Source organism: Callithrix jacchus, chromosome 1 (genome assembly GCF_049354715.1).
Source record: "Callithrix jacchus isolate 240 chromosome 1, calJac240_pri, whole genome shotgun sequence".
In the NCBI taxonomy this organism is placed as follows: Eukaryota; Metazoa; Chordata; class Mammalia; order Primates; family Cebidae; genus Callithrix; species Callithrix jacchus.
In genome coordinates this window covers 200534538-200559376 of record NC_133502.1, presented here as the reverse complement: position 1 = coordinate 200559376, position 24839 = coordinate 200534538, and the positions used below count along the sequence as shown (strand labels likewise).

The window sequence follows — 24839 nt, the reverse complement described above, 5'->3', positions numbered from 1 at the left end:
ATTAAAAACCTGGAGTCCAAGAACTTATGTTTTAGTCTTGATTCCATTTACTTGCTGACTGAAAAATAAGAGACAATACCTAGCTCACAGGATTAAAGTTAATAGAAACGAAACTGCTCTGTATATTGGAGTACTCTGTAATTATTACTAAGTAAACAATAAAAGAAAGGAGATGAGATCTGGGAAAGAAAAAAATAAATTCTTGCAAAAACAAAAATGGTTAAGTATGAATTTATTAGTGTTTACTTAATTGCCAGGACAGAGGAGTTTTTTTTTTGTTTTTTTTTTTAACTCTTATTTCCTTGTACTTACCATGACAGGAGGCCCAGATTAGGAGGAGAAATCCTCGTCCCTTCTTCAGTGTCCAACAAGGCTCTCTTCTTTCCCTTACGGTGAGGTCTTTAAAAAAAAAAAAAAAAAAAGGAGGGGGGAGGCAAAATTGGCAATAGTTTTTCCCCTAATCAGCCATACCCTAATAAAGATATTGTATATGCACAGGCCTAAGAAGCTGATCAGAGTCAGCAAGAAAAAGTTGAATTATCACCCAGCCAATTCCCACTAATCAAATCCTAATTTGACAATTTCTTCATAAAAATCCTGCTAGTCTTAACCTGTTTCTGCCAAAACAGTATCAAAGGCTAACATTCCTAATGTTCACAGTAAAACAAAAAATATAAAACTTGGATGAATAAAGCAACAATTAAAAAAATCAACCTGCAGGCCAGGCAAGATGGTTTATGCCTATAATCCCAGCACTTTGGGAGGCTGAGGCAGATGGCCTGAGCTCAGGAGTTCAAGAACAACCTGAGCAACAGAGCGAAACCCTGTCTCTACCAAAAAAAAAAAAAAAGGCGGGGGGGGAGGGAATAGCTGGGCATGGCAGCACACGACTAGTCCCAGCTACTCAGGAGGCTGAGGTGGGAGGATCGATTGAGCCTGGAAGGTTGGGGCCGCAATGTTCTGTGTGTACACCACCGCACTCCAGCCTGGGCAATTAGAGCGAGACCCTGTCTCAAAAAAATAGTCAACCTGCAAACGCAAAAGCATTATTCTTGTAGTATTTTAGGATGCTTTTGTTGTTATCTCTAAATTCAAAATAGATTCCCCAACTGAGGACACCAAAATGACTTATGAACAAAAATGAAAAACGTGTCTTATTACCCAAATATTAAATGCTCTTCTAAAAACTTATAATCTGTACTAATACCTTTACTTGGTTTTATAAGAACAAAAAGGAGAGGAGAAAATCCAACTAGAAACCCAAAGATGGGCTTATGCAAAGAGTAAGTCGCTCTTTGAATAGTCTCATACAAAATCAACATTTCTGTGTGCTAAACTTTTCTAACAGGATATTTTAGGGAGCTTGGGTTTCAATGTGCAGCATAAAACTCTTTAAAGGGCAACGTAAGCAAGGGAACAGAACATCAAAACAGCAGCAAGGCCTAGATCATGTTGAGGCATTTTGAGCAGAGGCGTGGCAGGAGATGACTTAAAGAATCAGTCACGCTGGGTTGGGCGTGATGGCTCATGCCTGTAATCTCTGCACTTTGGGAGGCCAAGGCAGGCAGATCACGAGGTCAGAAGTTCAAGACCAGCCTGGCCAACGTAGTGAAACCCCGACTCTACTAAAAATACAAAAATTAGCCAGGTATGGTAGTGTGTGCCTGTAACCCCAGCTACTTGGGAGACTGAGGCAGAAGAATGGCGTGGACCCACAGGTTGCAGTGAGCCTAGATTGCGCCACTGCACTCCAGCCCAGGTGACAGTGAGACTCCATCTCAAAAAAAAAAAAAAAAAAAAATCATTCTGGCTGTTGGGCAGGGAGAGTCAAGGCTATTGGGGGTAAGAAGCAAAGGAAGACCAATTAGAAGGCATCAATAATGCCAGCAAGAGACAATATAGCACTGAAAAGGTAGTAGAGATGAAAGTGTTACAATGTTACTTATTCTGGATATACTTTGAAAATACTGCCCATAGGATCTGAGCCGATGAATTAAATAGGAGAGAACAGGAGAAGTCAAACTTTTTGTTTCAGCAACTGGAAGCAAAAATTTTCTATTTATTGATGAGGGGCACTGTAAGAAAAATTGATTGTTCTTGTGCCATGCAGAGAGAGCTGCACGGAGGAGGAACAAGAAATTCAAGTTTCCATTTTAGACACATTATGTTTAAGAATCTATCAGATATCCAAACAAAGATGCCAAGTAAATTGCTAGTTAAACCAGACTGGAGATCGGGAAGATGGAGCCTAGAGATATAAACATAATTGTGGGAGACATCAGTGTGTGAACGGCATTAAAGCCAAATGCAGGAGCAAGTATAAACGGGAGGCTAAGATGACTAAGAACAGGGGTTTTGGGTAGGCCATTTTTATAGGGGCTGAAAGGATGAGGAAGAACCTTATGGTACAGTAACAAACCAAGCTATAGTCATCATTCTTATTACTCTTCCAACCAAACCAAACTCTTGTGATTCGGCCTAGTTCAAGAACTGAAACTAGTGTAAAATAATCTCATTTATTTATTGCTTTAAATAAATATTTATTCAATATTTACTACACTCCAGGCACTATCGTAGACTTTGGGGAGACAACTGTGAACAAAAATTCATGGAACTTGATTTTATTGTTGGTCTTTCTCATTAGAAACAAAGAAAAAGATAACTAATGTTAGGCAGTAGGCAACTGCTGCAAAGAAAATAGAGCAGGGTTTGGTGGTGGGGGGGAGGTAACAGAAGTGCTATTTTTAAATAGAAAGGTAAAAATGTGCAAAAAGGCACTTGCTGGAATTCATTAAAAAGGAGGGGGCAAAGGCAAAGAAATTATTCTTGAGGGTATGAACTTATTAAAAGAACTGGATAATGTTGTAAAAAAAAAAAACCCCTTTTCAAAAAAGAAACATACTGAATTACTTTTTTAAAAAGTGTCCTATTATGCAAAACGTATTTGTGTTTTAGGATAAATATCTGATAGCATCATAGACACATTCAAACTGCTGTATCTTAAACAATTTAAATGGAAGTGAATTTGACATATTTTACAAAACTATTAAACAAAATATAACTCTAGTGAGGAAGCTACTAAATGTCAAACGTAGGTGGAATGTTAAGGTGAAACCCCCATAACATTCTGTCATGGATATAAAGTATACAACCTCTGAGGAAAAGTTTGCAGTTCCTAAAAAAGTTGTAGAGTCATCTTATGTCCCATTAGTTCCACTCCTGGGTATATACCACCTCCTAAGAGAATTGATTCTCCTGCCTCTGCCTCCCAAGTAGCTGGGACTACCGGCATGAGCCACCATGCCCAGATAACTGTTGTATTTTTAGTAGAGACGGGGTTTCACCATGTTGGCCAGGATGGTCTTGATCTCTTGGATCTCTTGACCTCATTATCTGCCTGTCTCAGCTTCCCAAATGGCTGGGATTACAGGTATGTGCCACCATGCCTGGGCCCTGTCCCCCCTTTTATTTTTTTTGAGACACAGTCTCACTCTATCACTCAGGCTGGAGTGCAATCTCAGCTCACAGTAACCTCTACCTCCAGGGTTCAAGCAATTTTTGTGCCTCAGCCTCCCAAGCAGCAGGGATTACAGGCATGTGCTACCACGCTCAGCTAATTTTTCTATTTTTCATGGAGATGGGGTTTCACCATGTTGGCCAGGCTGGTCTCAAATTTTTGGTCTCAAGTGATCTGCCTGCCTCAGTCTCCCAAAGTGCTGGGATAACAGTAGTGAGCCACCACACCTGGCCTACTCTAATTTTTTATTGAGTACAGAAATACCAAGACAAAGATTTGCCACTTAGCATTAAAAGTCTCAGTCAATTTAAACACAGTCTTCACCCAGAAAGGCCTTCCATTTCTATACCAAATTGAAATTATACCAAATGTTCTTCAGCACTTCAGTCAAAATTTACCAGTAACTGGGCAGGCATGGTAGCTCATGCTTGTAAACCTAGCACTTTGGAAGGCCAAGGCGGGTGGATCATCTGAGGTCAGGAGTTTGAGACTAGTCTGGCCAACATGGTGAAACCTCATCTCTACTAAAAATACAAAAATTAGCCGGGTGTGGTTGCAGCCACCTATAATCCTAGCTATTCAAGAAGCCGAGGCACGAGAATTGCCTGAACCCGGGAGATGGAAGTTACAGCAAGCCAAGATCACACACTGCCCAGCCTGGGTAACAGAGTAAGACTTGGTCTCAAAAAAAAAAAGATTTTACCAATAATCTACTGTGTTCAACGGTATAACACTGTGTTAGTTCTACATTAATACAACTTATATACCATTGCAGAAGACAGAAAAAGATGGTAATAATTACAAATTGTGCCAAATAATTACAAATTGTGATAAAGGAAGCAAATGGGATGCCGAGACGGAGAATGGGGTTTGGGGGTACAGAAAACCTACTTTAGATCAAGTGGTCAGAAAATACTACTCTGTGGGACAAGGCCAGTTTCTAATACAGGGAACTGCATGTGTTCCTCAGACAGAAAAGACCTTGATAATTTTGAAAAACTAAAAGGAGAAAATCACTGCAGCTAAACTGTACTATATCAGAAAGAAGAGTGGCACAACTTGAAGTTGGAGAAATGCACAAGGAAAAATCATGTGAATAGTAATAAGTTTAAAATACAGTCGTGTACAACAGGGAGCCACTGACAGGTTTTTTTAATAGCAGAGTGGCATGATTTGATTTTAAGATCACTTTGGTTGCTGTGGGGTGAAGAGATTAAAAGAGAAAAAGGATAGAGAAGAGAACCAGGAAACAAGTACAGTAAGAGACTAGTGGCTTGATTTAGAATAGAAGCAGGAAAGATAAAGCCTAAGTATGTGAAAGATACCCTAGTGTATAACTCACAGGTCTAGGTAGAGGCCTAGATGTTGAAGCAAAGGGAGATTAAACAATTAATAGTCTAGAGGAGGTAAGAAATAGTTAAAATAGTTCAAATAAGAGGTGCTACTTTAAGTATCTGAGAAAAGTTTAAACCGCTATAGGAATTCCAAATCCGTAAGAAAAAGCCAAGATCACAGTTAATTGTGCAACCAATCAGAATCAAGTATTTGCTGAAGGTTCCTTTTAAAACTAGAAAGAGCATTAGACCAGTCTAGGTATTGTTTAAATCTCTCTCTCTCTCGTTCGCTCTCGCTCTCGCTCTCTCTCTCTCATATGGGCCCCACAGTGGTAGTTATACTAACAGTACAAAAGTAAGAAATCAAGTCATTGCTGTTAGTCTCATAAGCAGTGTAATACTTCTTTTTAGTTATAATAGTAAAGCATGCTCCTAATAAATTTTTAAGATACAGGTGTAAAAAGTAAACAAGCAGCCTCATACACTGCTGAGAATATAAAATAGTACAACCTCTTTGGAAAAATAGCCTGGCAGTTGCTCAAACATAGAGTTACCATTTGACTCAACAATTTTACTCCTAGGTATATATCCAAGAAAACAAAAACATATGTCCATGTAAAATCTTGTAAATACGTGTTTATAGATGTATTCAAAATAGCCCACAGGTGGGGTGGGCTATCTTGAAGCATGTATCAGTACTTCATTCCTCTTTTTCTTTTTTGAGACAGGGTCTCACTCTGTCACCCAGGCTGCTAGTGTGCAGTGGTATGAAGATCTCAGCTCACTGAAACCAAATGTCCATCAATAGATGGATGAATAAATAGAATGTGTCATATCTCAACAATGGAAAATTATTTGGCCATAGAAAGGAAGTCAGTGGCCAGGCACAGTGGCTCATGCCTATAATCCCAATAAATTGAAAGGATGTAGTGGGCAGATTGCTTTTAACCAGGTGTTCGAGACCAGCCTGGGCAATATGGCAAAACCCCATCTCTACAAAAAATACAAAAACTGAGCAAGGCATGGTGGCTCACACCTGTAATCCCAGCACTTTGGGAGTTCCAGGGGTGTGAATCATTCAAGGCCAGGAGTTCTGAACTAACTTGGGCAACATGGCAAACCCCATCTCTATAAAATAATAATTTAACCAAAAGAAAAGATAACAAATACAAAAATTAGCCGGATGTGGTGGCATGTGCCTGTAGTCCCAGCTACTTGGGAGGCTGAAGTACGAGGATCACTTGAGCCCAGGTTGCAGTGGCGAGGTTTCAATAAGGCCAGATCTTGGTGCCACTGTATACCAGGAGCATGGGTAACAAAGTGAGATCCTGGTGCCACTGCACACCAGTGCCATCTCAAAGAAAAAAAAGAAATAAAAAAATGAAGTACTGATACATGCTTTAACGTCAATGAACCTTGAAAACATTATGCTAAATTACAAAGCCAGTCACAAAAGACCACACATACTGTAAGGTATCATTTATATGAAATGTCCAGAACAGGAAAATCCTAGAGAGAGATAAAGTGGATTAGTAAGTGCCAGGAGCTGCGGGAGATAGAGGGTAAAAGAGGTTGGCAGCTATGGAATATGAAGTTTTGTTTGTTTTGGAGACAGGGTCTTGCCCTGTTGCCCAGGCTGGAGTGCAGTGCTGTGATCACAGGATCATGGTTCACAGCAGCCTCGACCTTCAGGGCTGCAGCGATCTTCCTACCTCAGCCTCCAGAGTGGCCAGGACCACAAACATCTGGTTAATTTATTTTTATTTTTGTTGGGGAGAAGGGGGAGTCTCACCATGTTGTCCAGGCTGGTCTTGAACTCCCAGCCTCAAACAATCCTCTCACCTTGGCCTCTCAAAATGCTGGGATTACTGTCATTAGCCACTATACCTGGCCTGAAGTTTCTGAGGTGATGAAAAAGTCCTAAGACGGAGTATAGTGATGGCTGCACAACTTTGTGAATAGACTGAGCCACTGAACTGTACTCTTTAAGTGGGTGAAGTGTACAGTATGTGAATTTTATATGTTACTAATATATCTGAGTTAAAATTACCTTTTTTAAAAAATCGGTAAGCAGAAGTTCCCTTCTCACTCCTTACTGCCCTCTAGTTCATCTACATGTAAGTATAGCAACTATTAACTATCTTATAAGTCTATCCAGACACTTCTCTATGCACATACAGTCAAGCTTCGCTTAACGATGGAGACATGTTCTGAGAAAGGCATCATCAATAGATTTAGTTGTTGTGCAAACATCATAGAGATACTTATACAAACCTAGATGGGACAGTCTACTACAGACCTAGACTATATGGTATAGCCTGTTGTTCCTAGGCTACAAACCTGCACAGTATGTTACTGTACTGAATACTGTAGGCAACTGTAACACAGTGCTCCCCATTTGTGTATCTAAACATACATAAACAGAAAAGATACAGTAAAAATGATATAAAGATCAAAATGGTACACTTGTATAGAACACTTACCATGAATGGTGCCTGCAGGACCAGAAGTTGCTCTGGGTGTGTCAGCGAGTGAGTGGTAAGTGAATGTGAAGGCCTAGGACATTACTGTATACTGCTATAGACTTTACACTGTACAACTAGGCTACACTAAATTTATTTTTAAAGAGTAATTGTAATAACACATTATGACAACTACAACTTCATTAGGTAATAATTTTTCAGCTCCATTTTAATCTCATGGAATGATCATCGTATCTTGGGTCTGTTGCTAACCAAAACATCATTATGCAGTACATGACTGTACAAAGACACACACATCTGCCCCCCTAAAATGGATGGGGTGGGGTGGGGGAGCCATACTGTAGTTTCTTCTATACATATTCAATTAATGTAACAAATCCCTCCTATGTCTCTGTCTCTCTCTCTCTCCATATATAATTTATATATATATATATAAAACATCTGTTAATTAGTGAGACATTTAGGTTGTTTCCATTTTTCCATTGCAATCAAAAAATTTACAATAAGCATACTTATCCATATCTCTGCACAAGTCACTATTTCTGTAGCCCTGATTATTTTTAAAAATGAATTTACTAGGTAAAAGCATAAATTGGGGGGAGGGGTGCAGAGGGATTATTATTGTCAAAGACTGTACATACATATTCTTCTGGTTTAAAAAAACAGTTATGAACTTGCTATAACTTTTCAATGATCTGTAATTTTAAAAATTAAAATAAAAAATATGCCTAAGCATTATTTGTATTAATTCTGAAGTATGTTTACACACATACAAAAAGATTATATAATGGTTGTTAACAATTTACCTCTCTAGGGAAGAGAGTGGGAGTAGAGACTTTCAGTTTTAAAATTTTTAAAACATTTGCAATTCAGATAACATATCTTTCTACAAAAAAGCTTTTAAAAAGAAAACTCAAAATTAAGTTTTAACGAAAGGTTTTCATTTAAACTCAGAGTATTAAGACAATAACCTCAAGAAAAAATTATCAGGAATGTAAAGCTCTCAGGGCCGCAATATACTAACTATGACTGAGAGTAAATCATACTACCTCTCTGAGCCTCAGTTTCTTCATCAGGGAAACTAGGAAAGAACAATTATTGCATCAAAGAGTTGTGAGGATTAAGATAAAATGCATATAACATGCTTAGAATTGTTACTGGTATGTAATAAGCACTTTTAAGATTATTAATTAGTATGTACATGTAGTGAAACATAACAAAACATGGCTATACAGATAAAGACTATACTTCATTAAATAAGATGTTTCATTACAGAGCATTTGGATAGGACAGTTCCCAACACTATCTCCTTTCTGTTCGCACAAATGCACGCGGACATTTTTTCTGAACCATTTAAAAGGTTTGCATACAAACATCTCTTAACTCTTACTACTTCAGTATGTATTTCCTAAGAAAGATATCTCTTATGTAACCACAGTTCTAGTTTCAATTTCCAAAAATATAACATGATATAATTCTCTAATCTACCATATCTATTCCAATTTTGTCAATGAATCCAATCATATCCTTTATCTTTCACAGCAATGTTCCCCCTTTTGGTAAAAGATTTAGTCCAGGATCACATATTGAAGCTATTTTTATATCTCTTTAATTTCCTTTAATCTGGGGTAAATATTAAACAGTATGTTTCCTGGCAATAAAATTAAATATATTCACATCTTTCCCTTCAAACCTAGATCATGCTTCTTCAGGTAAGAATGTGGCCAGGTGCAGTGGCTCATGCCTATAATCCCAGTACTATGGGAGGCTTAAGTAGGAGGAACATTTGAGCCCAGGAGCTCAAGACCAGCCTGAGTAACATAATCAGACACCGGTCTCTATAAAATTAGAAACAAATTAGCCTGGCAAGGTGGAACATGTCTGTAGTCCCACCTACTCAGGAGGCTGAGGTGGGAGGATCACTTGCGCCCAGGAGAGTGAGGCTGCAGTGAACCATGATTGCACCACTGCACTCCAACATGGGCAAGAGAGTAAGGCCCTGTCTTAAAAAAAAAAAAGTAACACTTTTATACATTTACATTATGGCAATATAAATATTAAATGCTACAGAGCCAAGTAATACATTAGCAATTACATTTCCAGCTGGGCATGGTGGCACACACCTATAATCCCAGCACTTTGGGAGGCCAAGGCGGGTGGATCACTTGAGGTCAGGAATTAGAGACCAGCCTGGCCAACATGGTGAAACTCTCTCTCTACTAAAAATACAAAAATTAGCCAGGAGTGACAGCGCATGCCTGTAGTCCCAGCTACTCAGGAGGCTGAGGCAGAAGAATCGCTTGAGCCCAGGGCATGGAGGATGCAGTGAGCTGGAGATTGAGCCATTGCACTCCAGGCTGGGTGACAGAACAAGACTCTGTCTCAAAAATTAATTAATTAATTTAAAAGGATTACATTTCCTTCTCTACAGATCTAATCTACAACACCCCACCACCCTCCAAGCTAAATGAAGGTTAAGATTCCTATTCCAAGCCTCAAGGTCAAATAATCTCTCTTTTCTTAATATATGAAAATTTGACAGCCAAAACCTGCATGCTTCTCTCAGCTCCATCATCAGTACCTCCCCATAACATGACTTCTCACAAATCTTTACAGAAGCAAAGCAACATTTAATCCTCCTATTGAACACGGTATCTCATCTTTCTGGCACCTGTTAAAGATAAATTACTCAATTCCTTACTCAAAAACTAAAATTTATACTTGCAAAGAATACCTCAAGTAACATACTGAGCAACCTGGACTACAAGGGCACAGATTATGTACCATAAGATCCTTCACTATACAGAAAAGTAGGGGAAAAACAGTAACCTAAATCAACAAGATTATGCTGACCAACCTCTACTCAAACCAATCTATGCTCTTTCCCTATTCTTACCAAAACAAAAACTCTAGTCAACAAGAATTTATACTGAGAAGGCACTGGTATCCCAGGACTCTAGAAGTGTTTCTGTGAACTGACAATTCAAATATGAATAGAGTTCTTGCCTTCAAGGGCATGACCCATCCTGTGGGGGTGACAGACAAATATAATCAATAAGACAGTATGTTAAGAGATACAGAAATTTAATTCCATGGTAATGCAAAAAGCAGAGAAAGATTTTGAGCTGGGCACTCAAGGAAGACTTGTGGAAGACTCAAGCTTTTAATGACTTAACCAGCCACATTTTGAGCTACTGAGACAAGGGAGGAACAGGAATGGCATGGCAGCAAAGAAAGACCAAAAAAAGCACCTTGGAGAGTATTTAAGAGACAGTTTAAGTAGGTCAGTGTGGCTACAAGAGATGAACTTGGTGCACAGAGAAAACAGGTGACAAGCTGTCTGAAGCTCACCTGTAAAGAACCTAAAATGTTATGCTAAGGAGTTTGATCCTTGTTCTAGGGGCAATGGCAAGCCAACAGTTCCTGAACAAGAAAATGACCTGGATTTAGGAACTTAAAACCAAAGCAATAACTTGTCTTCTAGTAAAACTATACTACAGTTCTTTAAATTAAACAGGCGGCAGAAACAAGAGGTAGTAATAAAGATTTATGTAGTAAGAGACACACAAAGGTCTATGAAAAGGACATTTTATGAAAAAGGAAAAGGTTTAACAGCCACACTGAGAAAAGAACTCACCAATTTTTCAGAACTTGTTTTTATTAAAATTCATTTGTACTATAGTAATCCCCTGCCTTATCCTCGGAGAATATGTTCCAACACCCCCTGTGGATCCCTGAAACTACAGGTAGTACTGAAAACCATATATATATATATATATATATATATATATATATATATGTTAATATATATATTATTAATATATATTATATTAATTAATATAATTAATTAATATAATTAATATAATATATATTAATATATTTATATATTAATATATATTAATATATTTATATATTAATATATATTAATATATTTATATATAAATATATATTAATATATTTATATATATTAATATATATTAATATATTTATATATATATTTATATATATTAATATATTTATATATATATATATTTATATATATATATGTATTTTTTTTTTAATTTCAAAACTAGCCAGGCATGATGGCACAAATCTATAGTCCCAGTAACTGGGAGGACTGCTTTAGGCCAGGAGTTCAAGGCTGCAGTGAGCTAAAATCACGTAACTGTACTCCAGCCTGAGAAACACAGTGAGACAGTCTCAAAAAAAATAAGTAACAAAAACAAATGAAAACTGATAACAACTATTTACTTTAGATAAATGATTACTGCTGCAACTCATAAAATCCCAACTTAAATACATGTTTCCCAGTACACGATTACAGTATAATTATATACAGAAAAAGTGACCTAGTATGAGTCCTAGTGAAACAAAACATCACATATAAGGACATTAAAGTGAACACAGAAAAACTAATCTCAATAATCATGAACATAGACAAACAGATCCCCAAAAATGAATGTAAATTTTGCCCTGCCTTGAAACAGCAGAGAGAGTGTTAGCGGGTGGTGGGGGAGAAACGAGCTTACCAAATGAAGTTTATCCCAAGAACTTTTCCTACTAGGAGATTTCACAAGGAAATCTGCAAAAGAAAAAAACAGTTATTTTATAAATGTCAAATATCCTAGGAATTAAGCCACTTAGATCTCTCCACAAGACCTTTCTCTACAAATCATGATGCTACGACAATAAGATTTTTAAACTGGTGCAACATGGACTAGTCAACCACAGATTTTAGAATATGTAATTGCACAGAATGGACCCAGACAGGCCTTAGTGTGCCTTCAGAAATTGCAGAATTATATGGAATAGAGCTACCCAGAAACCCACAGTTACACTTACATTTTTCTCAGTCAAGCAAGCATCATCTCTGACGGCTTCTCAGACAAATCTTTGCCACTACAGGAATAGGTACTTTACAAAACTAAACAGATCACAGACACTCTAGGCTTAGACTTAGTTTAAGGTGTTTTGTACACATAACTGGCTTCTATCAAGGGAACTGTCCTTTTGTTTAAGAAAAAGGGTAAGGGGAATATGGTATAAAAACAAAGAATTCGGCTATGTAGTAGCCCATGCCTGTAATTCCAGCACTTTGGGAGGCCGAGGAGGGCACATCACTTGAGGTCAAGAGTTAGAGACCAGCCTGGCCAACATGGCAAAACCTCGTCTTTACTAAAAATACAAAAATTAGCAGGGCGTGGTGTCACGTGACTGTGATCCCAGCTATTCAGAAGGGTAAGGCAGGAGAATCACTTGAACCTGAGATGTGGGGGTTTCAATGAGTCGAAACCACATCACTGCACTCCAGCCTGGGCCAACAGAGTGAGACTCCGGCTCAAAAGAACAGCAAAAACAAGTAATTCTTGTTACCACAAGGCAACAATCTGAACTTTATAGAGATAAAACATCTATTGGACCCGATTCCTTTGTGACAATTACTCTGAAGTTGTGCAAACACAACTAATCCATTTGAGCTAATTGTTTAAATGACATGAAGTCACATCAATGAACAAGATTGCTCCAAATATCAAAACTCTGAAATTAAGAAGTCAAGGCCAGGAATGGTGGCTCACGCCTGTAATCCCAGCACTCTGGGAGGCCCAGGCAGCTGGATCACCTGAGTTCAAGAGTTCAAGACCAGTGTGGCCAACATGGCATAAGCCCAGCTCTACTAAAAATACAAAAATTAGTTAGACATGGTGGGACACACCTGTAGTCCCAGCTACTCAGGAGGTTGAGGCAGGAGAATCACTTGAATCCAGGAGGCGGAGGATGCAGTGAGGTGAGATTACGCCACTGTACTCCAGCCTGGGTAACAGAGTGAGACTCTGTGTCATAAAAAGTCAGTAAAATATGGTAATTATTAATTAAGAACCATAAAAGGAAAGCCAAATGTGTAACAATAAAGTGTCTTAACCATTTTACATAAAATATTTTTGTCTCCCCACTAACTTTAAAGTTTTATAACTCAGGCCATATTAATCAGACACTATATGAGAATGAAAAAAGCTACTCATAATTTGCAACTTCAGAGATGAACTGTATTTAGTATGAATACCAGTTTTGCTGTCAAATTGCTTAAGTATTAAATACAACATAGCAGAAGAGGAAAGTTGAGGAGTTTGTAAATCTGTAGGACCTTGTCCTACAAGAGTATAATTCCACCTGAGTATTTGCATGAAATACATACTATTACAAATTATTTTCCTTTTATTTTTCCTTTATATTAGAGCAAGGACATTATATTGCCTTTTAAAAATTATGTCTGGCCAGGTGCGATGGCTCACACCTGTATCCCAACACTTTGGGAGGCTGAGGCAGGAGGAGTGCTAGAGCCAAGAGTTCATGACCAGTCTGGGCAACGCGGGAAGACCTCATCTCTGCAAAAATTTAAAAAGCTAGGCATGGTAGTGCACACCTGTGGTCCTCTATTCAGGAGGCTAAGGTGGGAGGATGGCTTGGGCTCAGGAAGTCAAGGCTGCAGTGAGCCATAATGGTGCCACTGTACTCCAGTCTGGGCAACAAAGTTAAGACCCTGGATTGTCTCAACAACAGCAACAAAATAATGAAGAAAAGGAGGCAGAGCAAGTTGTCAAAAACGACTGAAAAGTTTCAAGGCCTATGGTAACTAGTAAAAGAATATTATCATTAAGAAATTAGATTCCAACGAAGCTATTCAGCTAGGATATGCTGGCTTTAACAGTGACCTCCCAAGTAGATGTAGGTAAATTGGAGGAGAAATGGTTCAAGAGACAGGTCAAGCTGAAGGGTAAGAATGAACTGATGGTGCTAGATTTAATTCAGGAAAATCACTAATCTGCTATAAAAGTCATCTGACATGTTAAAAAAATGTGATAATTTATTCTGTCAAAAATATGACACATCTTCAGTAATATGCAAGTATTTGTGTAAGGTTTCCACATATCCTGATTAAGTTCCAAGAGATGGACCAAACAAGGGAGATTCAACAAAAAGGTTCAGGAAGACGGGCTTAATGCTGGCAAAGACTATTCTTCCCAATAACCACAATCAAACATCTGCTTGGCTGGAAACAGTGTCACTGTCAAACACTGCCAGCAAAATTAAGAACTGCCCATGCCTGTTAGGACTATTTTTCAGATAAGGGCAATGTAGGCAGGGCGTGGTCGCTCATTCCTATAATCCCGGCACTCTGGGAGGCCAAGGTTAGAGGATCGCTTGAAGCCAGGAGTTTAAGACCAGCCTACACAACATAACAAGATCCCCAACTCTACAAAAAATAAAAAAAATTTTAATTCGCCAGGTTGGCACACACCTGTAATCCCAGGCACTCAGGGGGCTGAGGCAGGAGGGTTGCTTGAGCCTAGGAGGCTGAGGATGCAGTGAGCTATGATTACAATGTGGTACTCCCAGCCTGGGTGACAGTGAGACCCTATCTCTTTAAAAAAAAAAAAAAAAAAAAAAAAAAATTTGTTTGAAAGAAAAAAAGGGCCACATAGAGGTGACTCTGAAAGAGGCTCTCTGGTACCATAAGGTACCTTCCCATGATACCAGTCATGTTTATACCTCAAGGAATAAGAGTAGTTTTATTTGGGTTACCTTGAACATTCACGTTATTTGTAGAGGTAGTAGAATGTAATGTGGTTACATTAAATCTAAGCAATTACCTAAAAGGTAATTATAAGGAATGCTTAAACACATTAAGCAATAATGAACAGACAAAAAGGGAAGACAGGTGGGCAGTGTTCTTAGGTTCCATCTCCAAGAGGGGTATAAATAATAAACCTTTCTGGAAGTTACCTGGAAAAAGAGGGTGAAACTTTTACCATCATATATTGGAACACATATTGTCCCAAATGGATAGGATTTTGTCCACTCTAAGAGAAAACCCTAAAAGGAGTAAAAAATCAATACACTAAATTATTAAATACTATAGTATTGGATATCATCATGCAGCTTTCACTGGAGGGGGGACCTAACACAATATACTTTAAGTTCCTTTCTGTAAAATAATGAGGGAATGACTAAAAGGAAGGCCAAAAAGGCCAAAAAGGAATGGACATATTTAGCACCTACACAGAACTGTTTGTGATCATCTATGTGCCACCTAGCACCATCAGCTTCAACAAGGGCAAAGAGGCATACCAATCTGTACCGTTTATATAATAAAAGAACCCCAACTATAAAAACTAATAAGTCTGAACCAAATTCATGAGGAAAAACTAAGAGGCTCTGGCCAGGCCTCCTAAAATGTTGAGGGTTATTGGGGACTAAAGCAGCACTTTTTTGGCTGAGATTCAGTTTAACTTCAGAAGAACAACACAGAAGTTTGTTTCTGAAGGTAGAACTTTCTACCTAGTCCTGTCTCACTTTTCAAATAAAGGATAACTAAGAGTCAAAACCTTAAGAAGGCAACACTGAATAATTTTGAAAGAATATTTTCACTTTCGCCGATGTTAAAATAACTTTTTGCACACGCATTTAACATTAAGAAACAGATTCAGAGAAAATTTTGAATGTAGGGGCAATATTTTAAAATTCAGAAGTATGAAATTTTAAGAAATGGATTTACAACTGCCACTATTTTGGGTGTATTTTTTCAGCTTGTTAGTGTTTCCTTGCTTATGTCTATCAACTTTTCACATATCAGAAACTAAAATTCTATAGCATGTTGGGTAAGGCTATTCTATGGTAGGAAGATAATTTAACCAAAACCCAAGCATATATCCACTGTGTGAAACTACTATGGCTTAGCCTTACTCCCTGCTCAAATTTTCTAAAAGCTTTGTCGCTGAAGTCAACTATAAATGAAGAGAGACAAGAAGAGAGTTAAAAGCATGCCTACACTCAGCTACTATGGTAAGTGGTGAATGTTCATTCAACATGTATTTCTGAGTGACAGGCACTACTCTTGGCATGAGAAATACAGCAATGAACAAAACAAAGTTCCTACCCTTACACAACTGCCATTCCAGTGTGAGCTGTAATATCCTCACAGGGCTCAAAGCTCACAGTGATTTTTTTCCCTGTTGATGACTAAGCACTGAAAAAGATAAAACAAACGGTAAATATAAAATTGAACCACTGTTCTGGTTCAATGAGACCTCCAAGATTTTTTTAAAAAACAACAAAACCAGAAGTATGTGTCTTTTCTATCTCTTTGGAAACATTAAGGTCTGGGAGTTTTCAGGGTTCCAGATGCAACTTCATGATCAGTGTACTGTGTTTCTCTGCCAACTGTGGGACACAGATAAGCAGCTAAAATACTATCATTTCCTAAGCAAAAACAACCATCCTGTCCCAAGGAGGTGGCGGGGGGAATCTAGTAAGTTGTCAGAATCAGCTGAACTTCAAGTTATAATCATCTCTGTATAAAAAAATCCTTTACTCAAAGCAGGTACATGGCTTCGGCCCAGGAGTTCGAGACCAACCTGGGCAACATGGTGAAACCAACATCTACACACACACACACACACACACACACACACACACATTTCACTGGGCATGGTGGTACATGCCTGCAGTCCCAGCTACTAGGAGGCTGAAGTGGGAGGATCACTTGAGTCCAGGAGGCAGAGGTTGCAGAGAGCCGTGATGGAGACACTACATGACACTGTACTTGACAGAGAAAGACTTTTTTTTTTTTTTAATTAAGACAGCCTTTACTGGTAATAAGTCACTTGAACCAGCAGCACTTAAGATAATTTTCACTATTAACAAATGAAAGCTCTGTTTCAATAATGACCAAAAGATCAATCATGGCTGGGCACGGTAGCTCACGCCTATAATCCCAGCACTTTGGGAGGCCGAGGCAGGTAGATCACGAGGTCAAGAGATCGAGACCATCCTGGTCAACAAGGTGAAACCCCGTCTCTACTGAAAATACAAAAATTAGCTGGGCATGGTGGTGCACGCCTGTAATCCCAGCTACTCAGGAGGCTGAGGCAGGAGAATTGCTTGAACCCAGGAGGCGGAGGTTGCGGTGAGCCAGGATCGTGCCATTGCACTCAAGCCTGGGTAACAACAGCGAAACTCAGTCTCAAAAAAAAAAAAAGATCAATCATGTATAATTATGTAACTACATACGAAATACAGAGTATGTTGTTTATTTTTCATTTACATAAATTGACCTTTTTAATGTGGGGAAAGTTCTAAATACATCCTTCAAAAGAAGTTCTGCAATAGACAGAATCTCAAACAGTAGGTTAGTGATTAATGCTTAAAAAAATCTCGTCTTCATTTAGTGGCTTTTCCAGAGGTGAACCCAAAAATGTGAGAAATCAAAAGCAAAGTAATTACACACTAACATTTTTAGACATGAGGCTGGTTGCATTTCACATGCACCTTATTGTTTTACACATCTCAACAGGGAAGAAGAAGCAGCCCTGACCATGTTCTCAGAAAAGATTAACTGCAAGTAAACCAACTTTAACAAACTGCACTGGTACCCTTCTAAATAACTTATTTTACAAGTATTTTCCTTTTAAATTTAATCGTTATACAAAACATATGGGGCAGGGGTTATCAGCCATATATACTATATTTAGCACCAGAAAAGATTAAAACCAAACATCACATACACTCTGCTAAAAAGAGTAAAAATTAAAGTTTTGAGAATGCATATAAAATTTTAAGTTCTGACTTCTTTATAATCCCTTCTGCCTGCAGAACACATTCACTTTATACTTTTAACTCAGATATACTCAGATATGTCATTAACATGATTGTAAGAAACTTCTGTAAGTTATCTTCTGAATCTATGTCCTCTATGAAACATTGCAAGGTAGGCATTATTTTACTATAGAAATTAAGAGTTTAAAATCTAATTTTGTAAGATGGCATTTAGGTTTGCCATCTGAAATAAAAAAATGTTCCTGGCAGGGCACAGTGGCTCATGCCTGCAATCCCAGCATTTTGGGGGGGCCAGTGCGGGCAGACCATGAGGTAAGGAGTTTGAGACAAGCCTGACCAACATGATGAAACCCCGTCTCTACTAAAAATACAAAAATTAGCCAGGCATGGTGGCGCATGTCTGTAATCCCAGCTACTCAGGAGGCTGAGGCAGGAGAATCGCTTGAACCCAGAGGCAGAGGTGGAACCAAGATTGTGCAACTGCTCTCCAGCCTGGGCAACATGGTGAGACTCCATCTCAAAACAAAATAACAAACAGAAATGTTCCCTATTTCCTAAGAAATGAAAAACCCTTATAATGTCATGGAAAACAAAAGAAATAGTTAAGTCTGAGTTGTTCAGCAATCATAGGAAATCCAGGCATTCAAGAATCAGAAATTAATTAATTGAACTGAAAGCCAAGCAGAATCATTTTACCTAAGTGCCAGATTGCTTTGGGAAGAACAAAAAGACTAGCTCCAGCCTCAGAAAAAGGTTTAACTTTTGTTCCTTCAACTATTTCGAAGGTCTACCTTTGGGAAATTAATAGAAAGCAAATTCTTGCACACTCATTCATGTCCTGCTTCTTGTTCTCAATTAACCTCTGGTGAAGACAAAAGAAGTAATTATAATTCCTCCTTTTCTCACTCTTTTCTCCCCGACACCCTGCCCCAAATCAGTGTCCTCAATAGCAATGCCTAAATCAAACAGAAATAAAAGATATTCTAGAAATTCACGCTTCCTTATGGAAACTTAAATTTTCCTAATTATAATCTTGTAATGACTTCTGCCCCTCCTAAACATACATATCTTAAATAACATTAGAGCGACGACTCTCCCTCCTCTCTCATACCAAAGAATAAAATATTAATTTCATTTTCTTGGACCAAAAGACCCAAAACAGTCAATCTCCACAAAGAGTAGTTTTAAAAACAGGTTCTCAAAAAGTTTTTTTTTCAGTAAGTTTAAATTAATGACTCCTGTTCTTATGTACTCAACAAAAGAGAAAACTAATTAATGAGATAGGCAGCAAAGACCAGAAATGTGGTCGGGGTGTGTGTGTGTGTGTGTGTGTGTGTGTGTGTGTGTTTTGTGAGGTTTTCGTGTGTTTGTTTTTGAGGGAGAATCTCGCTTTATCACCCAGGTTAGAGTGCAGTGACATGATCTTGGCTCACTGCAACCTCTGTCTCCTGGATTCCAGCAATACTCCTGCCTCAGCCTCCTGAGTAGCTGAAATTACAGGTGCCCGCCACCACACCGGGCTAATTTTTATACTTTTAGTAGAGATGGGGTGTTTCATCATGTTGGTCAGGCTGGTCTCGAGCTCCTGACCTCAGGTAATCCGCCCACCTCGGCCTCCCAAAGGGCTGGGATAACAGGCATGAGCCACCATGTCCGGCCTGTGTGTGTGTGTGTGTGTGTGTGTGTGTGTGTTTTTAAGACAGGGTCTCACTCTGTTTCCCAGGCTACAGTGCAGTGGCATGATCATGGCTCACTGCAGCCTCAACTACAGGCTCAGGTGATCCTCCCACTTCAGCCTCCTGAGTAGCTGCTACCACAGACACATGCCACCATGCCCAGCTCATTTTCTACTTTTTTGGTTTTTTGTAGGGATGGGGTCTCATTGGTCTCGAAATCCTGGGCTCAAACAGTCCTCCCACTTCAGCCTCCCAAAGTGCTAGAATTACATAAGTCACAGCATCTAGCCAGGTTTTTGTTTTTTAAGATAACACTAGGCAGATTTCAAGATAAAAACATACCAATATCTTTTTTGAAAGGTGCAAAATTTACAATGCTTATTCTAATATGCTGTTACTAGATCTTGCCATAAAAACACAATCTCTAAACTTCATCCTTTTTATATTATCCCCTTCCCCTCACAGTTGCCTAAGAGGTTTCTTTTCTAGAAAGACAACTTAATTTGAAGGTTGGTTTGCCATTAGAACACAAGAGTATGCCCATGTATATATAAATAAGCATGCCTTTCCTATTTTGCATAGATTTTTGAGATATTAAACGAATTCTAGAAGACATTTGCAAGTAAACTACACTTAAAAAATAACTACCAGTGCCCCAAACCTAGCTAATCTCCATACTGCTTATCAGTATAAGAATGTTTTATTATGAATGTTAATGAATGTTAATGTTATTGTCTCCCCATCTGTAAACAAAAAGATTCTTAAAAGTTCTGGCTCCTGTCAGTTTTATCCAGACTAACAGGCATCAAAAATGGACAAGGGCCAGAAAGCTAAATGAAAATGCAGACCCATCCTTTAAGCATACAACTTAACAATGAAAAGAAACATATTTGATTTTTTAATTGCTGTCATAATTGAAAACTGTCCAACTCTAGCTAGCCAAGAGGTACATTCACAGAGAGACAAAATTCAAATAGTAGAGGCTATGTGAAATGAAAATAATCCCCACTTCTACTGGCCTAGTTAAAATTTGTATTCTGGCAGTTAGGTAGGGGGCTACTCATATTTTTTTTAAAACAAGCCAATAAAAACCCCAACAACCTCCAATAACCACACACCACAATGTGGACTCTGTTTAAATATTGAGCTGAAATAACTACTCTTTGAAAGAAGTTATCAGATTACTAAATGGCCAAAAGACTAGAAATGGTTTTGACCTGAACACCATCTCCAACTCAACATGTCCCCAAAAAGACCCAACTTTTTAAAATTAGTCATATTTATCTCATGTAAACTAGAGGGATACATATGACTGCCATCAAAATACATATAGGAAGAAAATGAACTTTTTCAGTTAAAACCAAAGAGCAAAAATTATCAATATGCTTACTTAAGGAAGGTAAAAGTACCAAGTTAAATCAGACCTAACAAGAAGTAAAAGGAATTTCTCCCCTTATGCTTTTAAGTAACTGCATTTAAATTGACAACTCAGAAAAACCAAACCTTGAATGTAAAAAATTCTTAGACTAAAATTTTACTTAATCCAGAAAACTGAAAGGCAAGGTTTTGTTTGTTTTTAAAAAAAGCATACTGGCTAAATTACTTATATTCATACTAAATTAATATTCTCATAAGAGGAAAAATTTTTCAAACATACAGCCTAACAGAAACCTATTCTATATGCTTTATGGAGTATATTAAGTACATTGTTTATACATCAAAAACTTAAGTACTATACAATTCAGCATTAAAAAAAAATCCACACAAACAAGTAATTGGAATTCAAGTTGCCAATAAGCCTGTGAATTAACTATTAAGAATAATGTTATATTTCCAAAGTCAATCTGAGCTACTTATTTTTCTTGCATTTTCCAACATAAAAATCATTTGTCAAAGGAGCTAATGTCTGAAAGAGAAGAAAGAAATATGTTTATCCAAGGTCTCTGGCAAAATCAGATCTGTAGTTGGATAACAGATTTCGTACTACTAGTATGTTTAGTCAGAACACATATATATGTTAAAATGCTGAAAACATAAGGACCTTGGGAAGAGCTTACACTTTTTCTTTTCTACTGATTTACATCTTCAATGGTTTCCTTACATCTAACCTAAACCTTGTATTCTAAAACATAGTTATTTTTTCAATGGAAGTACTCTATTACCAGTGTTTCCATGCTGTGGTATATATTATCATTGGCGATATCTGAGACGAAATAGAACATAAACAAGTATCTTTTAAAAAACTATATTTGGGCTAATGAGCATTTAAATTTTACCTTTTATTCAATCTGAGATGCCGTCAAATTTAAGACACACCATTAATTTACACACCACTTGGAAAAAAAGCTTTTCCAATTCAACTGTAACATGCCATTGTTTTTAAGATGCACTCCTGTTTGGAATATAGATACTGCAAAAAAAATATGCAGCTAGCATATTAACGAGAGGTTTGAATGATACTGCCCTAATACTAATACAAATTCTTCATATATAGAAACTGCTACAGAAATCATTTCCTCGGGATTCTTCGTTCTCTCATTTTTCTATATAAGACATTTTACCAAGCCATTAACAGTCTGAAACAATTCATGAACAGGTCTGACCCGGCGCACTGCAACTGGATCAGTCCTTCCCACAGAAATGATAAGCCTCTCTCTCAAGCCCTCAGCTACTAGCAGACAGCTCCCCATATATTCCTCAATCCTGACTGCTATTGCTATCACAGGACCACAGATTACCAGATCTCTGGGTTGTCAATCTAGCACCTCTACCTCTATCCTAAACAGAATCCATCATCTGCCTCCCTCACCTCTCTTCCTTCTCCCCACCACAGCTCCTTAATACTCCAGTGGGAATCACAGTTGTTCTAGGTATTCCAGTCTAGAAACCATGTGACTATTTCCAATGTCAAAATCTGACACCAATTTCCACTGCTTTCTTTGAAATGCCTCTCATCTTTCCATTGCATGTCATCAGTATCACCACTTTTTCTAGCAAATTGGCTCTCAAAGATTTGTTCAAATTTAATTAGACCGTGATTACCTTAAAATACACACACACACACACACACACACACACACACACACACAGTTTTGCAATTGAATTTACAACAGAACTACTCTGGTCAAATCTTTCAACACTCCCTGTCATAGTCCTTCAATAGAAGTTTTCCTAAACTTTCTCTCCAAAAACTTAACCCTATGACATTTCCAAATTAAGTTGGGAATGCTTTCAAAATTTTTTCATTCATGAATTTTTGTAATGCTATTATCTTTGCCAGATTCCCTCATCCCACTTTATCCACCTGGATACGGCCCATGTGCCCTTCAATTCTTGGTTTGAAAACTTTTTTTTTTTTTCCATTTTAAAGACGGGGGTCTCACTCTCTTGCACAGGCTGGAGTGCAGTGGCACGACCACAGCTTACTGCAGCCTCCAGCTCCTAGGCTCAAGTGTCTCAGCCTCCCAAGTAGCTGGGACCACAGACATACCACCATGTGCAGCTACATTTTTAAAAAAATTTTTTGTAGAGACAGGGATCTCACTTTACCCAGGATGGTGTCAAACTCCTAGCTATCCTCCCACCTTGGCCTCCCAAAGTGTTGAGATTACAGGTGTAAGCCACCGCACCTGGACAGCTTGAAAACATTTTTACTGGAAAAGTTTCCCTGCAGAATTTACTGTCCCATTTCAATATAGTTCTTTTGATTTATAACACTTACTACATGCCATTATATTGACATTTCTAGGCTGGGTACAGTGGTTCATAACTGTAATTCCAGCACTTTAGGAGGGCAAGGCAGGAGAACTGCTGAAAACTAGAAGTTGGAGACCAACCTGGGCAACATGGTGAAATCCCACCTCTGCGAAAACTTCTCCAGGCCTCATGGCATGTGCCTGTGGTCCCAGCCACTCAAAAGGCTGAGGTTAGAGAATTACCTGAATCCAGTAGTTTGAGGATACAGTGAGTGGGGATCATGACACTGGACACCAGCCTGGGTGACAGAGGAGACTCAGTCTAAAAAATGATATTTAAACAATTCATTTCCAGAAATAAAATGTGGATATTGTATTTACTTTGATTATGGAGAAATCTGCTATTATAAATCAAACACAGCAGTAATTTCAGCAACGAACCAATTTATATAGTTCATTCGTTTTAACTGATGACTGAATATTTAGCAAATATAAAAGTAAACACTTTTAAAAATAAGCTTAAATCAGAAATATGCCAATTAAAAAGTAGTAGTTCTAATGAGTTTATATGCTCTGTGATTTAAGAGTTTGTAAAGATCTGCAAATAAAGTTTTATCACAATAAAAAGTCACTATTCAACTGGTTAGCATACAACATTAAAAATAACAGAGCAAAGTAGCTTGCAAAACTTTGAAATGCAACAGAAATAAGAAAAAGAATGGCCTTGTTTCCAAAAGTCAGGCTGCCTCTACATGCCAAGCTATATATGTCCTAAGGATAACAGAATTTGTTTGGAAGTCCACAAATACTATCCTCCTCCAACTCAATTTGATCGCTACCTACTTCCTGTCTTCTTGTGGGGGGAAGGAAAAGACAAATGTCAAAGTCTGAATCTTTCCCCTATGATCAAAAACATGACTTCGAGCAAGGATACTCAGTCTAGAATAAAGCATCACAAAATTAATATGTAAGTTAGAAGAAAGTAAAAGTTAATTCTCCCCTAAAACAATGGCAAGTTCTTGAGATAGATAAGAGTAGTGAAAAATAAGTATTAGATTGGTATAAAAAGTAATTGCACCAACCTAAAATATATTAAGATCTCAAAAAGAACCATCAAACACTGTTCTCACTCTTCTGGACACTAAGACCCCTCTAGCTCTTGCATTAATAAGTTGTCCACATGGAGGCCAGACGCAGTGGCTCATGCCTGTAATCCCAGCACTTTAGGAGGCCAAGGCAGGAGGATCACCTGAGCTCGCAAGTTCAAGACCAGCCTGGGCAACATGGCAAAACCCCTCCTACAAAAAAAAAAAATTAGCCAGGCATGGTGGTACGTACCTGAGTCCCAGCTACTTGGGTAGCTGAGGTGGGAGGATGCTTGGGCCCAGGATGCAGAGTTTGCAATGAGCCAAGATGGTGCCACTACAATCCAGCCTAGGCGATAGAAAAAAATAGATCATGCCACTACAACCCAGACCCAGCCTCAGGAGGAAAAAAAAAAAAAAAAAAAAAAAAAAAAG

The 24839-nt window shown here is 38.2% G+C and overlaps 1 protein-coding gene across 50 annotated transcripts in view; it reads right to left on the bottom strand.

Annotated features, from left to right (window-relative positions):
* Positions 1-24839, bottom strand: part of MTMR3 (myotubularin related protein 3) — a 132030-nt gene that overhangs the window by 56684 nt on the left and 50507 nt on the right. For 22 of the 50 annotated variants that reach the window (XM_054239893.2, XM_078337849.1, XM_035269069.3 and 19 more), the window contains 2 exons: positions 11864-11916; positions 313-399 (listed from right to left, as the gene is read on the bottom strand). In XM_054239893.2, coding sequence (XP_054095868.1) covers positions 313-315 — 3 coding nt within the window. In that variant the 5' untranslated portion in view covers positions 316-399; positions 11864-11916. Of the gene's footprint in view, positions 1-312; positions 400-11863; positions 11917-13047; positions 13146-16269; positions 16360-24839 lie in introns of all 50 variants that reach the window. The other 28 variants (XM_054239909.2, XM_078337896.1, XM_078337919.1 and 25 more) reach the window with 3 other exon arrangements.